General features: G+C 40.8%; 1 protein-coding gene across 1 annotated transcript in view; it reads right to left on the reverse strand.

Moving 5' to 3' along the window:
* Positions 1-16,289, reverse strand: part of LOC108270557 (protein kinase C-binding protein NELL1) — a 211,458-nt gene that overhangs the window by 130,009 nt on the left and 65,160 nt on the right. Inside the window, exon 5 of the mRNA XM_017477381.3 lies at positions 6,857-6,953. Within this exon, the coding sequence (XP_017332870.1) occupies positions 6,857-6,953 (97 nt within the window). The remainder of the gene's footprint in view (positions 1-6,856; positions 6,954-16,289) is intronic.

A 16,289-nucleotide genomic window follows, 5' to 3' on the forward strand; every position in this document is an offset into this window, starting at 1 on the left:
GTGATTTCCCAGCTTCCTGGAGCTAAAACCCAGCTTCCCTAACTCTCAATGGGCACAAAGTGGATGAGGACCCTGTAAGATGTTTTTAAAGTTTTTAAACAATATTAATAATATAGTTCAACATTTTATAAGACATGACAATGAGTTTAGCCAAGGAATAAACAAAGCCTCTGAGCAGGTCCTCTGGAGTTAGCTGACCCATTTACTGCACTAGAAATACGGATGGCGTACCTATTCCCTCACCAAAAGCTGTGATACTGTAAATACATTCTTTGTTATAATAGTTCTTTTTATCAACTACCTGCTTTTTCAATACATTTGGTGATTTGTGATCTCAACATTTTCTTCTGCAGAATCTCCTACTGAATTTCCCGTTTCACAACCATGCAAACCTACGTCTTCATCAGCTGTTTTTAAATATGAACTCACTGTTTTTATACAATCATGACTTACTAAAATTTTGCAATTTGTTATTGGTTTTGAAGCCAGTATTTACTTATGAAGCCTCATCCCTTTCTGGCAATGGCCCATAATCTGCTGGGTAAATGCCGTGGGTGTTGGGTAATGAGTAAGGATTAAGGATTAAGGCACACAGGCTCAAAACCTGGGTGAGCTATAATGGCATTTGAGCAATGGCTTATAATGCATCCAAGAATGTCTAAGAGCTGCTTACACAACACGATATGCCTCACCATTCTGCTTAGTACCAGGATAGTTCAGCACAAAACCTGGTTGCCTCTGCCAGGAGGTTCAGACTTGGCATAGACTTGGCAATATACTGTATATTGGCAAGTCTGAACCTCCTGGCAGAGGCAACCAGATTTTGTGCTGAACTAACCTGGTACTAAGCAGAATTCCTAATGTCAGCCATGTTCACAAGAATAATTTTGATTGCAAATGTACAAAATAAATGATTTATATTCAATCATGTGTATTCAGTTGGGATTCAATCCAGAGACTAACATTCATGGTCATCGTCTTGTTGAATGTTCAGTATAGGTTCAATCGATGTTTTCAATGACCATCTTAGTCTCTGGATTGAATCCCTACTGAATACACATGACTGAATATAAATCATTTATTTTGTACAGTTGCAATCAAAATTATTCAACCCCCATTGCAAATCAGGTTTATTGCGAAAATTTACAGATTTTCAGCTGTTTGCGATGAACCAATCAAACAAAAGCAATTGAAATAGTTTGACACAATGAATACTTCAAGTGGTTCCCCGAAATCAACTGAAAATGCAAATTGTAATGATTTCTCCAGTCTCAACATTATTCAACCCCCTGAATAGAATCCCTCACAACAGCAAAATTATGCAAAACAGGTGTTGTCTCAAGCACACCCGATGCTAAACTAATCAAGGGCTTCATTAGCTGACATTGTCACAAACCCGCTTTACAGAAATCTGACTGAGATTTAGATTTAGATCCCTAACGAGAAAGGTGAGGAATTACTACGTGAGAAACATGAGGAACCAGACTCAAAATGTAATGCATCCTCTTCTAGGTGACAGAAGACAAACTCATATTGCAAAAACATATATATATATATATATATATATATATATATATATATATATATATATATATATATATATATATATATATATATATTCAACAAACATCCTTAGTTACTAGGGAGCAGATGTGTCTACATTCCACATTTACAGCACCAATTACACACCTGAAAACATACTCAGATCGAGTAATCGAGTTTACCTCTTCATACCTTATGCTGTCAGAATGTCCCAATAATTGAGTTTGCAGATTAGTAATTTGACTGTGAGGAACAAAACATGCACACACAAAAAAAGCAATTCCAAGATTATGTCCTGCCAATGTGTGAAAATATTTGCTTTCTGAGATATTTCCAATCAGAAATCCCACCTGCATTAAATGTACCTCACTGTTCCATGTCTTCAGGTCTTGCCTATAATAATCATAGTTATATATAATAATTATATATAATTTGTTGAGAAATTGTTTATTCAAGTTTTTTTTTTATAACATTGTACCACCCACAATTACCATCTGCAATTACTATACAGAATGTTTTATTTTTATCCAGAATCTGTGTTTTCTTTCTAATTTATTAACACATTTGTGGCTAATTTTGGCATTCCCTCATGACTAATTTTGTTTCCACCCTCACTGTACCTTTAAACTGCTAGCTAAAAGACAGACCAGAAACCATAAACATAATCAAATAATAATAAAATATATCTAACGCTTCAAATCCTCAAGCATTACATTCTAAGCAATGCTTCAATCATTAAACAGGGAACAAAACATTGACAACAAACAACAGCTGTATTGACATTTGAATAAAATATATGGTATTACAGCAACTTAAAAATTCATACAAAAAAAATTGATATACTCAGAGATTTCAAGTGTACAGTAGCAATTCTCCCACAACTCTCATTTTCCCCCTCACTATTTCAGTATTATTGAACAATAATAATGCACAACTGAGAGCATATTAGATAAAGTATAACATAAAAACAGTTCCTGATTGAACCGTGTAAGCACAATTAGAATTTCATTCCACCTTTCATTGAAGCATGCAGCTTCTCTACACGTCTTTAGAGAGAAGAAAATGTGGTCTATTATTAAAGCTCAGACCAAGGCTTTGCTCTGCTGGAGTAAATCAGAGTGTAGAAGATTATTTCGAAATGCTTTCATTATTTCATGCTTACGTAAAGTGCTTTAATAGTTTCCAGAGTTATGTGGGTTTCGACAAAGCAGCAACTAGACAGTAATCAGTCGCTTTATTGAGCTTGTTCAACAAATTATAACGGCTAGTCCCAGCTAGTCTCAGACTCTTTGCACACAGTGTTGCATAGACCATCTAATGTGTGCTGTGTAGTAAAATGGTCACAACTTGTGGTCACAGAAGCTTGTCGGTTACACTCAATGAGCTTAATGCTAGTTAAACGATTACCTACTCTACACATTGCAACCGTACTGAGCCTTTCGCGTACCACTTTGTCTCACAGTCTTTTTCTGGTGGAAGGCTACTATGACGCTTGCTCTAACATAGATATATTAAAACTGCACCTCCCCTACCACCTGTGCCGCTGGCCAACAAAAACAAACTTAGCAATAAGAAACTTAAACTACTACAGTACTAAGCTATGTACATAATAAAACAGCCAGAGTCATTGCATTTGTACAGGGCTAGTTGGTCCTTTTACATCAGGCAAATTACCCCTTGCTGTAAAAGCAGGGTATTCCTGTCCATAATGAGTAGGGAAACCGGTCCATGATGACAACCTGAAGTCTTGCATGGCAACTAAGCGTCCTCCTCAGATGCCCTAGTGTCTTTCTGATAAATAAGACTGAGAACAAAGCCATCCTTTCCATCCGGAAAGCAGGGCATGTTTTAAAAAGTGTTGCCAAAAAGTGATGCCAAAAATAAACTGTTAAAAAGTGCACACCTAATACAGTCTTGTCAGTGACTAATACCTGTCATTGGCTCATTTAGTACACTACGCAATGTAGTGCTGTGAATAATTTAAAAAACATGTCAGGAGAATTAAATTATTCTAAAACATGGTATTCAAGAGCTGCTGTGAGTCACACACACTCACACACAAACACACTCACACACACACACACACACAACAAAAGTTATAAAAGTCATTCTGAGGTTTAATTTGTTAAGAATTTATTCTTTTTCACCTGATTCTATGCAATATCGTGAAAGTCATGGTATGGACAAGAATAATAATTTTAGAACACCTGTTGAGAAGATGTTGATAGCAGCAGGCAAGTAACTTTCTTCTAAAGCTTTCTTCAAAATACTTGGGTCTTCCAAACTGCATATAACTATAAAAAAAATAGTAGGTCTATATCCCTACCCAAATTCCTACACCTTTCACTTGATTTTGATGTAAATATCCTCAAATTAAAGCTGAAAGTGTGCACTTTAAAATAAATAAATAAATAAATAAAATCTTACATTCATTATTTAATTTTAACTCCTTTATACTGTGGTAGACAGCCAAAATAACAATAACCATGTCAATGTACAAATATTAATGGACCTGAATGTATATACACTGATATATGTATCTACACTGATGGACCTGAATGTATATACTCCTGCCTAATATTGTGTAGGTCCCCCTTGTGCCTCCAAAACACCTGTGGCCCATCGAGGCATGGACTCCACAAGACGTCTGAAGGTGTGCTGTGATATCTGGCACTGAGTCCTGTACGTTGCGAGATGGGGTCTCCATGGATCAGACTTGTTTGTCCAGCACATCCCACACATGCTCGATCAGCTTGAGGGGAATTTGGAGGCCAAATCAACAACCTGAACTCTTTGTCATGTTCCTCAAACCATTCCTGAACAATTATTACAATGTGCCAGGGTGCATTATCCTGCTGAAAGAGGCCACTACTATTAGGGAACACTGTTGCCATGAAGGGATGTTACTTTGAAACAAACCACCTACCTAAAAATTGTTGCAGTTTAGGTAGATAGTACGTGTAACATCCACATGAATGCCCGGACCCAAACTTGCAGTAGAACATTGCCCAGAGCATCACACTGCCTCTGCCAGCTTGCATTCTTCCCATAGTGCATCCTTGTGCCATTTTTTCCCTAGGTAAGTGATGCACATGCACCTGGCCATCCACATGAAGTAAAAGAAAACATGATTCATCAGACCAGGACACCTTCTTCCACTGTTCCATGGGTCCAGTTCTGATACTTATGTGTCCATTGTAGGTGCTTTCTGTGGTGGACTGGGATCAGCATGGGCACTCTGACTGGTCTGCAGCTACGCAGCCCCATATGCAGCAAGTTGCAATGCACTGTGTGTTCTGAGACCATTCTATCACAGCCAGCATTAATGTTTTCAACAATTTGTGCTACAGTAGCTCTTGTGTGGGATTGGACCAGACAGGCTAGCCTTCACTCTCCACATGCATCAGTGAGCCTTGGGCGCCCATGACCCTGTCGCCGGTTCACTGGTTGTCCTTCCTTGGATCACTTTTCTAGGTAGTAACCACTATATGCCGGGAACACCCCTCAAGCCCATCCTATTGATGTCTGCCTTTTCATTTCTCTTGTTCCATTTTCCTTGTCATTTTGATGCATCAATCTTTCTTTTGTTTGGGTTATTCCTTCCTTCCTTCCTCCACCCTTTGTTGTGTGCAGATTTTCCCAACAGTAATTAAAAAGCAAGGCAGTACTATGCTAGTGGTCTTTTATCAGCACAGACTCCAGATTTGGTGCTGCTGAATATCCAGCAAAAAAAATAAGTTATGTAGTGTTACTGTAAATACTTGTATACAGTTATTTATATTTAGGAACAAGGCTATGATTTGAAGCTCTACACTATGTTGTCAGTAGCTTATTTTTCTGAGCTGTGATCCACATCATACGCTACTCCCTATTGTCCACACTGGTGACTCTGGAGCATTATGCAGCACACTAACAAAGACTAACTAGCCATCTTTTAGACCATAAACATTAGCTCTAGAAGTAAACCCAGGATCACTGGTCTGGAAGAGCAACCCTAGGACTTTAGTTGCACCTCCTTTGCAGTTCCTCAGTTTCCAATATCAGGCTCACAACCACAGAGACAATATGAGATACAGTTCCTTCTACTAATATTGGCACCCTTGGTAAATATGAGCAAAGAAGGCTGTGAAAAATGGTCTTTATTGTTGAACCATTTGATCTTTGGTTTAAAAAATTCACAAAAATGCTCTGCTCTCATGAATATTTGGAAATGTTATGAATCAACGTGGAATTGGACGTGTGTCTATACTGTCTCAATGTACTGTGAAGAGGATTGTTCGGGTGGCCAAAAAATCTCCAAGGCTCACAGCTGGAGAATTATAGAAGTTAGTTGGGTCTTGGGGCCAGAACGTCTCCAAAACTACAATCCGAAGTCGTTTGGAATGGTTTCCAGAAAAAAGCCTCTACTCTCTACTCTACTCTCATCCAAAAACAAACTCAAGCGTCTTCAGTTTGCCAGACACTACTGGAACTACAAATGGGATCAGGTTCTGATCAGGATGAACTGAAGAGTAGAGTCCACCAGTGTCCACTCAGATCCCTTGCCATGTATTCTCCAACCTCATCAGGCATTATAGGAGAAGACTCAGAGCTGTTATCTTGGCAAAGGGAGGTAGCTAAAAGGGTGCCAGAAAGTCAGACTCCAACATAGCCTCAAGTAATGCCTGTTCCTAAAAACCCTGTGCCTTCTCTAAATTCTCTTAAAACATATAGCACTCTGGACATGTGATCATGTCTTAATTTGTGGAAAAGCTGTGGCATGTGAAGTGATCGATATACACAATATACAATATACACAGTGGATAGCAATGACCAACATACACCATGTTGCAATTGTTTAAAAAATAAAAAATAAAAAAGGCCATAGGTGTCAGGCATTTTAGCCGACTTTGGAGCTCTATTTCTGACTAAAATGACATCTCGTCTGCTTGCCCTCTCACCTCACTCTCATTGTAACCATGCTTGTGGACCAGTGCTCCGACGATGAGTGCTAGTATGAAGTTCTTTTAATATATATTATATATTATTTAATATATACTATATATATTAATGTATATAGTCACACAGATCACAAAAATATATGCATATACAATTTCTATATAGCATGTACACTACACACTGGCATAGGTTACTGTTTCCCTTTTGGATGCTATATTGGTAACTCCATGATGGCAAAGGCTGTATAAGAGACAACGGCGGAAGTGTGTCTTCTATATATTTGAACCTATGTTCTAACAGAAGCTCTATATACTATGCTACACAGTTCTGGAATGAAGCAGTTAGAATTTTTTAAAAGTGAATTATGAAGCTTTACCTTGAAGAGTCCCTGTCTGTGGCTGCGTTGTCCGAGCCAAATCCCACTTCCTGCAGTCAAATCCATCTCAGAAGGTTCTATCACTCTCTCATATATCCTGCCAATCAAACACACAGACACAGACACACACACACAGACGGTTAAAATAACCTTCCTTCCTACAGCTTATGTGGCAAATGAAGAAAAACACCATTTTTCCCTGTTTACTGCTGATGCAACTGTCAACCATCAATCTCTTCAATGGAACTTTTGATCAGCATGAGAGGCAAAGTTTCATTTTCACACACACACGCACACGCACACACACACACACACACACACACACACACCTGATGTGACAGGAATAGTGATCAAATAAGTGTAAATAAAAAATTCAATAGCAAAGGATAAATGTGTTTATGCGTCAGTTTTTCCTTGCTCCTTCCCTCAGATGAATTAGAATTCAGAGCTGAAAAAGTAAACATGTTCGTTCTCTCTCTCTCTCTCTCTCTCTCTCTCTCTCTCTCTCTCTCTCTCTCTCTCTCTCAGAACTCTATGAGAGGGAGGGGGTATTAATACCTTGTTCATGCTGACTGCCTGTAAAAAAAAATCACCAAGACATGGAGGACAAAGCAGAAATCAATGTTTCACCTGCCAGCTCTCAGCCTTACAGCTCACCGAATCCTTCTGTAAATCCTTCAACCAAACCAGACAGCAGAAACACATGCTCAAACAGACAGTGCCCACTTTTGTAAAGGAGAACCAAATACTTATGTGTTACACATGTAACCCTGTTCCGAGAGAAGGGAACGAGACGTTGCATGAGCTTAATGCTGTGGGAGCGCCATCGCGTGTCACCAGTATCTGAAGTCTGTGTAAAATCACACCAATTTATAGGCTTGCCATGGTCAGGTAATGTGGCATTTCGTATGTCGCATGACTATAAATGGCATCTGTAAACCACGTCATCAGGTTCTCTTTGTCTGAAGTGAAGACACAATTTACAAGCATACCCCAGTATGACAAAGCTACGCAGCATCTCGTTCCCTTCTCAGGGAACACGGTTACATGTGTAACCCAGACATTCTCTTTCAAAGGGAACTCAACTTTGCGTGAGCTTAATGCTGTGGGAACGAGTATACCCACTCCATCATACTGAGGATATGCTCTGTCCAAAAGGGTTTGTGCCTGAGTGTCACTGCAAGACACTCGAGCCCAGGGTGGAATCCATGTCCGAAGTGTAATACCAAATGAATAGTATAGACCACCCCACTGCAGCATATACATCTTGTAAAGGTACCCCTGTACAAGGAATGTACATTGCACCCACCGACAAAATCTTTCCCTCTGCCCAGAGAATAATTAGTTGAGCCTGCTTGAACAGGCGGTGCGTACGTAACCCTCCCTGGTGGTTGATATATGAGAGTACAGCTGTATTGCCTATCATAACTAACACATGGTGTCAAGCTTTCAACTGAACCCGGTAACTGTTTTCTATGGTAGACAGAGGCAGTAGTTTCCACGCTGCTAGATGGTCTTTTTGTGATGTTAGCCTTTCCACATTTTGTTGGCGGAAAGCATCAGATTTTCGTTGGCCTCTGACAGCTCACTGAGCAGAGAAAACTGAAAACTTGGGATGACACTGATGGGCATCCCCTGATACCTCCTTCCATGGCCCATCAGGACTGCTTCTTTGAGTTTTTAGCACTGACTATCATCCTTAAATCAAGCCTACCAGCAGGCTGCAACTGTGGCCATCAGGTCCCCCTGGCTTTCTGCAGGGGGAGGCAAGCTGCCAAACCCATCTTCTGTGCCTCTTTCCCTCACTTGTGGATGCCAGGGCAAACTAGACATGATGGGGAAGGATCTGGCTGAACACCACTGTTTGCTGTTTTGCTGTTTTGCAAATCTGTCGACGATGGAGTTAACCGTGCTGCCAAACAGGCTGGAAGGTGTAACGGGGCATCCAGAAGGGAGACTTCATCTTTATCCCCCATGCCCGAGAGGTTGGTCCACAGGTGCCTCTATGCCATGACTGGCTGATATGGCAGGCTGATATGGTGGGCCAATTACTTGGTCGCATGAAGAGACAAATCCATGGCCTGGCGAAGCTCTGCCACTGTCTCTGGTCCAATTCCCTCCCCACTGTCAAGCTCATTCAGCAGGTCTGCCTGGTAGGCCTGCAATACTGCCATTGTATGCAGAGACCCACAAGCCAGACCCGCTGCCGCATAGGCTTTGCAAACCAACACTGAGGTGGTCTTACACAGCTTGGATGAGAAAGCCAGCCCGCCCAATTAACCCCTAAGCTCGCAAGCACCTCCTCCACCTTCAACATAGCAAAATAAGAGTATTGTTTATTCCCCATGATGGCCAAATAATCAGACGCTGTGGGGTTATAAACACCAGCAGCATTTTTCTCCGGTTGCTCATCCAGATCCACATGGAACTCTCAGGATCTGAGCCGGCTGGCTGCCTTGACAGCGGCCAGCCAGGAGCCCTGAGGTTCCGAAACCCATCTCCCTTTGTCTGAGAGAGAGCAGAGAGCGGAGCTGCTTCATTGTAAAGCATTCACAATGAGTAATTGTGGGCTGACTGCACAGCCCCCTCAAGGGCTGCTGCAGCATGGTCCACTCCCAAACAAAAAAAAAAAGCACACACACACACACACACACACACACACACACACATATATATATATATATATATATATATATATATATATATATGTGTGTGTGTGTGTGTGTGTGTGTGTGTGTGTGTGTGTGTGTGTGTGTGTATGTATGTATATATATATATATATATATATATATATATATATATATATATATATATATAATATATATATATATATATATATATATATATATATATATATATGTGTGTGTGTGTGTGCTTTTTTTTTTTAAAGAAAACCAGGAAAATAGAGGGAAAGTGGAGAGTTCTTGCAATGTTTGTTCACACAGACAACAGACATGCGGCTGAAGACAAAGAAGCTGATGATGTGGTTTACAGGCGCTGTTTATAGTCATGCGACGTGCGAAATGCCACATCACCTGAGGGGTCAAAGTACAGTCAAGGAAGACCTTTGCAGGTTTATCCATAATCAGGAACTGAAAATTTTATTCCAGAATCAAAAAAGCCATTAAAATGTAGAACTTCACTTGTGTGCTTAAGAGAGAAAAGGATTTTCTCACAATGTGTGTCTCATTATTATGCTCAAAGCAGTGACACCTTTTAGGGTAACTGAGACACATCCATTAGCATGCTAATGCAATTACATTAGTGGCATACACAGATTTGATGATTAGCGGTCACAGCCATTAAGAGCTGTATAATAAAAATATATATATATATATATATATATAGAATGTGAGTCAGCCTCCCTGCTCGTCTGAGTACGCAGAGAACCTCGCTCCCCTCTCTGGCCTTGCGGAAAACCTCGCTCCCCTCTCCTGTCTTGCTGTGGAAGTCGTCCCACTGTTCTTCCCTGCAGAGGACGTCACTCTGAGCTCCAGCCCCGCTGAGGACGTTGCTCTGAGCTCCAGCCCCGCTGAGGATGTCGCTCTGCTTACCTGTTCTTCTGAGGACGTCGCTCTGCTTACCTGTTCTTCTGAGGACGTAGCTCTGCTTAACTATTCCACTGAGGACAGTGCGTTGCTTTCTTGCTCCGCTGAGGATGCCACTCAGTCTCCTGGTTCAACTGGGAACATTTTGTCCAGGGGGCAGGACCGCCAGAGGGAGGGAGTGAATTTTGGGCAATCCCGGAGAAGCACCCTTGGGGGGTTCTATCATGAAATCAGTAAGGGAACTCTGAACTACAGTTCCCAACAGCCACTGCTTCATTGTCACATGACCACCTGCACCTGATTCACGTTCTTGGTAATTAGCACTCTTGTATATAGTCACAGTTTGCAATGCACTCTTTGTCTCATGTTATTGTCTCACTATATCTTTGTCTATGTGTTTCGTATGTTTGTTATTAAATGTTTGAGAATCTGCGTTTGCCTCCGTATCCATCTTTGTAACGTGACAGATATTAGGGCCGTTTAGAGGGCAACGTTACAGGCAGTACCACAATGGGTCTCATTCATTAATCCAGACGTTTTCTATTATTGGCAATTAAAGTATATAAAAAAATCGAGAAGAAAAAATGAAACCAACACGAACCCTTAAATTAAGACAAATAAAAAGAGTAATTAAATAAAGACAAAAGAAATGCTGATGTGTAAATAGAGGACATGTTGTGTACAGTGTAGATTAATGCAAGTTACTAAACTAAACTGGGCAAGTAGTGGTTTTGCAACAGTTTTGCACGTGATTTGTTTTCTAGTGATCCTCGGCACTTGGTTTTCGTGGTGAACTAGAAACTTCATTTAACATTTCTCATCCTTAACCTGTTCACTTTAACTGTACGATATATACTGTGCGATGCGATAATTAAGTACCTAAATCTTGTGTCCTTTACTCTCAAAAAGGGCTGGAGCACTGTAAAGGAAGGGAATTGCAGAAGGGAATATTACGGAAGCCCTATGCGGCCATGCATTATCAATTTTTTTTCTGTTGTTTTCTCGTGATCTCGACTTAATTTTCCTGTGTACTGGACATCCATTGTCCCGAAGTCAATGGGGTTTTTTAGTTAAATCCCTGAAATAAGGTCTGTGGGTAACACAAGCTCAATATATGTGCACGTTTTATACTACACCATAAAATACCTCAGTAATACCCCACTCGGTATTTTTTAAAAAGCTTTTAAGTATCTTGAAAAAGATGCTTGCTAACAAATGGCTAAATGGGACTACAGAGGTTGTCAGGGACGTTAAACGTCATCACGCAAAACAGGAATGTCTTTATAGTATTTTCCAATTCTATTGCTTTTTTTTTTAATAAAGATTGTCGGAAGCGTAACGGTGGTGATATTGAAGTCATGCGGCCGTAGTGTAGTACATTTATAGCTTAATGAATCTTATCTTTATGAAGGAACCATGTAAGAATCATAAACTTTTGTTGGTTACAGAGTTTATTTTCTGCAATAATCCAAAAGCCAATGGAAAAAATGCTACTGGCTTTTTGTCAAGGGAACCAGGGTAATGCTAACTTCTGCAGGACTGACGACTTCCACATTAGTGTCCAACACTTGAGAAGGGGACACACATCCCTCTCTCTTAATTAAGACATTATTATATTTATGATGGTGAAGATGCCAAAATGCATGTAACTCCAGTCCCATTCACAAAGCAGCAGATTTTCTCACAATAAAATTACATCATGAGAAAACAGGTTTCGTTATGTCGAGATCACAAGAAAATTAAGTCGAGATCACGAGAAAACAACAAAGAAAATGAATAATGCATGGATGCTTAGGGCTTCCTTAGAATATTGCATACTGTATATATTGTTTTAAATGCAGCAGTTATGTCGAGTTAAAATTGTCTTTTTGCCTTCTAAATGCATTGTACCAAAGAAAGACTGTACAATGTATAATGTATGCTATAATTGCTCTCACTGCAATAGAAAACATTTGCCCTGTTGTTAGAAGATAGAGAATTCAAATTCTATCAATGCCACAGCTAATAAGTGACCGGGAGTCCGAGACAACAAAACTGGCCATTCAGTCTGGGTAGGAGAGGCACGTTCTCACTCCCCTGTCAATCACAGTGACGCTAGACAAATACATGGGTTCATGTATGCAGAAGAGGGCAGTTAGCATTTTGCAAAGAACAGGTGAACTACTTAAGAAAACCTGTATACAAATAGGATGCTGATAATTCATAGATGACTGGACATGAACAGACACTCTCTCACATACACACACGATTTTATTTGGATCACCGGTTCTTTTAATTCAAGGTTTACTTCATTTCTCCACAAACTGCAACAAAAAGACTGAACATCCATCAAAAAAGATTTCACGCTTCTTCCAAGACTAATTCTCCATCATCCCGTCACACTTCTCACTCGCTTCCTCACATTAGTGTACTGTGCACTCAGTCTTTAATGTTCTGTTCTTTGCCACTTTAGTTTTGAACAGCAATATAATTGTACCATCAAATTTCTCTTCTCATTAGTGATAAGCAAACACCTTGAAAAACCTCTGATGGAAATGTGAGTCTCCTTCCATGCTTGGGGCTGCTTCTGATGGCAGGTGTGTTTGGCGTAGTGGAGATTTAAGACTGAGAAATTAGGACAACAGTAACTTGAGCTTCACACTTAAGGACAACATTTTAGTGAGCTTTTATTTCACCCTGTTTCTGTAAAAGAAACGTGATCTTTTATAACTAGTTGATTAGAGAAACTGAGGAAAACAAGTTTTGGGGTTGAAAAAATTACTACCAGGGGGAGGTTGCACCGGTAGACTGCAAGATCAATCAAAAGTCAGGATGCAAAGTCGATCCTACACATGTTTAACAATAGATGCAAAAAAACCCAATCATTTTTTATTACCAAAGCTCATAATTATCATGTGGCACGTAAGCCGTACGTCCCTACTAGCTGTTGCTATAGAAATAGTAACATATTAGAATGAGTGAATTAATATTAACAGTCATATTACATATTAAAGCTGAAACTAAGCGTGCTGTTATACTAAAATAATGCACACGATATGACTGATCAGATTTGAGTTCAAATGCACTGTGGTATAATGTTATAATATTATACTGCATTTAGGCAAACTGTTAAATTATATTGTGGATTGCTAAGAAGATATCTTGCTAATATCTTAGTTTGATGCCATTTTGTAGTGCTCGAGGAAAGATCGTGTTACACTATTTGTAGTTTTATAATTCCGTTTATGCATTCCATTACAGAAACGATTTCTGTATGGTGCCCATGTTCAGAAACCATTGACTAACTATCCACATAAAGAAATCCTTCTAACAATTTTTTAAAATGGATTTAAAAGTATAAATGCCTGGCCATTGCAGCTTAGATCATTTTGAACAGAATCACCGTGTAGTTATAATTTTGCTGAATGTTGCACCTACTATGGGTTAGGTGTAAGTTTTAAGTTATAACAGTTAAAATCACTTGCCTAATATATTGTAGGTCCTCCTTGTTCCACCAAACAGCTCTCACCCATCAAGGCATGGACTCCACAAGACCTCTGAAGGTGTGTTGTGGTATCTGGCACCAAGACGTTAGCAGCATATCCTGTAAGTTGCAAGATGGGGCCTCCGACTTGGATCGGACTTGTTTGTCCGGCACATCCCACAGCTGTGCGATCGGATTGAGATCTGGGGAATTTGGAGACCATGAACTTTTTGTCATGTTCCTCAAACTGTTCCTGAACTATTTTTGCAGTGTGGCAGGGCACATTATCCTGCTGAAAGACCCCACTGCCGTTAGGGAATACCGTTGCCATGAAGAGGTATACTCGGTCTGCAACAATGTTTAGGTAGGTGGTATGTGTCAACGTAGCATCCACATGAATGCAGTACATTTTTAGCATTAACTTTTTCATAATTTGTGCTATAGTAGCTCTTCTGTGATTAGCCTTTGCTCCCCATGCGCATCAATGAGCCTTGGGCTCCCATGACCCTGTCGCTGGTCTACCGGTTGAGCTTGCTTGGACCACTTTTGGTAGGTGCTAACCACTGCATACTGGGAACACCCCAGTAATCTGCTGTTTTGGAGATACTCTAATTGCAGAAGCGATTATTGACCCAGGCGAACAGTAACTGGTAAGTGTCTCTTTCTGGATTTTTTAGTTGAAACTAGTTTTAGCACCGATTGTCAGATAGAAGCTGTAACTGTGCTTCCTTGTTGCTATGAGCTGTATACTTGATGCTAGATTAAAGCAAATTCCGGTATTCAGTTTCAGTTTCGGTCGGGAGTCGCTCGTTCACACGACTACTCTTTGTTTTGCTAATTGAAGAGGCGTGCTCAGGTGAAACACATCAGTATTTATTAATTAAGAAACGCTGAGCCGGAAGCATCAGCGGAAGCGTCAGCCCTTGTCGTGTGAAGACCAAGCTCGTGTAAAGACCTGCGAGTCTACCTGCACGAGTCCACCGAGCAAGGACACCGACAAGACACCACACGTACTGTTAAGTATACTTTTTCTCCCTTTATTCCTCTTGCTGTTACCTGTTTACACACACTAACGTGTCATCAGTTTATCCCTGTTATTTGCCACAGGCGCAGACCATGGCATTCTCCCAGAAACGTACACAACTTGGACAACCTACGCTCTCTGAATGCGGCCTCTGCAGGTTCCATCTCATTCTCAGTCGGACTTTGAAACTGCCAATCTGCTGTCAACAATGCAGATTTCATTTCTGCATTTGCAACCCACTCCAATCTCGGTGTGCTGGCTCTGACTGAGACCTGGATCCATGCTGAGAACGCTGCCACACCCGCTGCCCTGGCCTCCAACTTCAACTTCTCCCATACCTCATGCCCCAACAGACGAGGGGGTGGTACAGGTTTGCTTCTCTCCAAAACATGGAAATTTACCTGTCTTTCTCCCTCTTGCTCATACACTTCCTTTGAATTTCATGCTGTTACAGTCACTGACCCTGCCAAAATGCACTTTCTTGTTGTTTACCGTCCTCCAGTTCAACTGGGGAAGTTCATCGATGAATTTGACACGCTACTATCCACCATCCCAGATGATGGGACTCCTCTTCTGGTCCTTGGTGATTTCAACATTCATCTAGACAAGCCATATGCAACTGACTTTCTTGCTCTCCTTCCCACATTCGACTTCAAGCAGTTCACCACACCAGCAACCCACAAAGCCGGCAAACAGCTTGACCTCATCCTCACACATAATTGCACCACACATAATCTTCTCATTACTCCGCTCCACACCTCTGACCATTTCTTTATCCAGTTCTCTATTTCTCTCCCCTCACCACCATCACTGTCTCCTCCCTCTATCTCTTTTCGTCGCAATCTTCGCTCCCTTTCCCCCTCACATTTCTCCTCTGTTGTCACAACCTTACTTCCCTCCGACAGCCACCTTTCCTCACTTGACTTAAACACCACAACCGACATGCTATGTTCCACCCTAACATCTTCTCTTGACAGCATATGTCCCCTAACCTCCAGACCTGCTTGCACATCACCCTCTAGTCCTTGGCTCTCAGAAGCTCTGCGTAACAACCGGGCCAAACTAAGAGCATCTGAAAGGAAATGGGGCAAATCAAACAACCCAAATTGACCTAACCAATTACCAGACACTTCTCTCTTCTTTTTCCAATAGCATCTCCATTGCTAAAGCCACATTCTACCAAGAGAAGATTGGTAGTTCTCCCAACACCTGCATTCTTTTCAAAACCTTTTCCTCTCTACTCTGTCCCCCTCCTCCCCCTTCCCCTACTTCTCTCACTGCAGATGACTTTGCCACTTTCTTTACCAACAAGGTTACATCAATCAGGAAACAGTTCTCAACCCCAGACATGCATAGACCGACTCCTCGTCCGTGTAACTCCCAACTGACTTCCTTCTT

Source organism: Ictalurus punctatus, chromosome 10 (genome assembly GCF_001660625.3).
Source record: "Ictalurus punctatus breed USDA103 chromosome 10, Coco_2.0, whole genome shotgun sequence".
Taxonomy (NCBI): domain Eukaryota; kingdom Metazoa; phylum Chordata; class Actinopteri; order Siluriformes; family Ictaluridae; genus Ictalurus; species Ictalurus punctatus.